The following is a 1,251-nucleotide window of genomic DNA, read 5'->3' as shown; positions in this document are numbered from 1 at the left end:
AATACCACTGTGTAGTGATACTCAAACAGGTTTTTTTCATGGTGTTTGAAGGACCAGTCATCATGTACATAGTAGTGAGGTAGGATACTGTCCCCTCCCTGGGACTGATGTTTTCATATGCTCCCTTGCCAGAAAGGTCCAGGTCTCCCTACTGCAAATAAAATAATTACAAGCAAATAGCACGTGAAGCTTTGTATGTCTGGGTTTTTTTTTTCCCCTTTGCTGCATTAGAACCTTTTGTGCATCTAAAAGAATCACCTAGGAAAAGCATTACTTACTCAAGCCTATCAGCAGCCATGTGCTGCCCACAGGTAGTGTTCCATTTGAAAATACCTCCTGGAACGACCACCTGCCATCTAGACCTTTGTGAACAGGCAGGCAAAGAAAACCATCAATGATGACAGGACATGAAACACCAAAGAATTTCACTTGGGAGGAAAAAAAAAACAAAAACAAAACAAAAAAAAAAACCTGGAAGTCAGCAATATCAAACTGTCAATGGTGTAGCTACATTGAAAAAATGTAATTTCAAACTTCATACTGAAATAGTACCTATCCAGTTTAGGTTCAGTTCCACCCTTCTTTCTATTTCTTAATGTTTCAGCAATATATACACTTGTCAGTCATTATATACTTTACATCAGTTTCCTTTTTTTGGGGGGATATCAAAAAAGGAACAGTGAAAATGAAAACATGATGGGGGAAAAAAACTGCTATCATGCTCCACACCCTCCCCCCTCCCCCCAAAAACCCTAGGGATAACAGACTGCCTTACTGTTGAATACTTTCCCCTAAATTTGTCTTCTAGCCACTGTAGTCAAACTGGTATTAAGTGCTTTGGCAAAGTGGGGTGCAATCCATCAAATTTGCAAAGGCCTGCTTTTTTCTCTGTTGGTGGTTCAGCTTTACGAGGAACACGTACGCAAAGTAACAGCTCTCACATTGCTTCAAACTCATCAATACGCTGCTTTGTATTGCCTTGTCGGATTTGTCGAAGAGTCTTGTACTTATCACGGCCTGCTTTAACATTCTCAGCATGAAGTACATCATTTTGTGTTTTCTTGGTTTCATCTCTGGCTTGAGCCAACTCAGAACTTAAAGCCTGTTGAATAAAATATTTGCGTTTAAGTGCTTTGAGACTAGTCTTTCAATGATTCTGGAATTTCTAATAACAACTATTCTGCAACTTGGATAAGGATTTTTCGAATGCCAACCTAAGAAATGCTTGTTGTGCTGCTCAGTAACTCAGGC

General features: G+C 39.6%; 1 protein-coding gene across 1 annotated transcript in view; it reads right to left on the bottom strand.

The window, feature by feature from the left end:
* Positions 1–504: 504 nt before the first annotated feature.
* LOC104510129 (radixin-like) overlaps positions 505–1,251 on the bottom strand; it is a 19,095-nt gene continuing 18,348 nt past the window's right edge. Inside the window, 1 exon segment of the mRNA XM_010152285.1 lies at positions 505–1,102. Within this exon segment, the coding sequence (XP_010150587.1) occupies positions 938–1,102 (165 nt within the window). The 3' untranslated portion in view covers positions 505–937.

This window comes from Eurypyga helias, unplaced genomic scaffold, assembly GCF_000690775.1.
Source record: "Eurypyga helias isolate BGI_N326 unplaced genomic scaffold, ASM69077v1 scaffold16375, whole genome shotgun sequence".
NCBI classification, from domain to species: domain Eukaryota; kingdom Metazoa; phylum Chordata; class Aves; order Eurypygiformes; family Eurypygidae; genus Eurypyga; species Eurypyga helias.
Note: the sequence above shows the minus strand (reverse complement) of the source record. Positions and strands in the feature narration are given on the sequence as shown.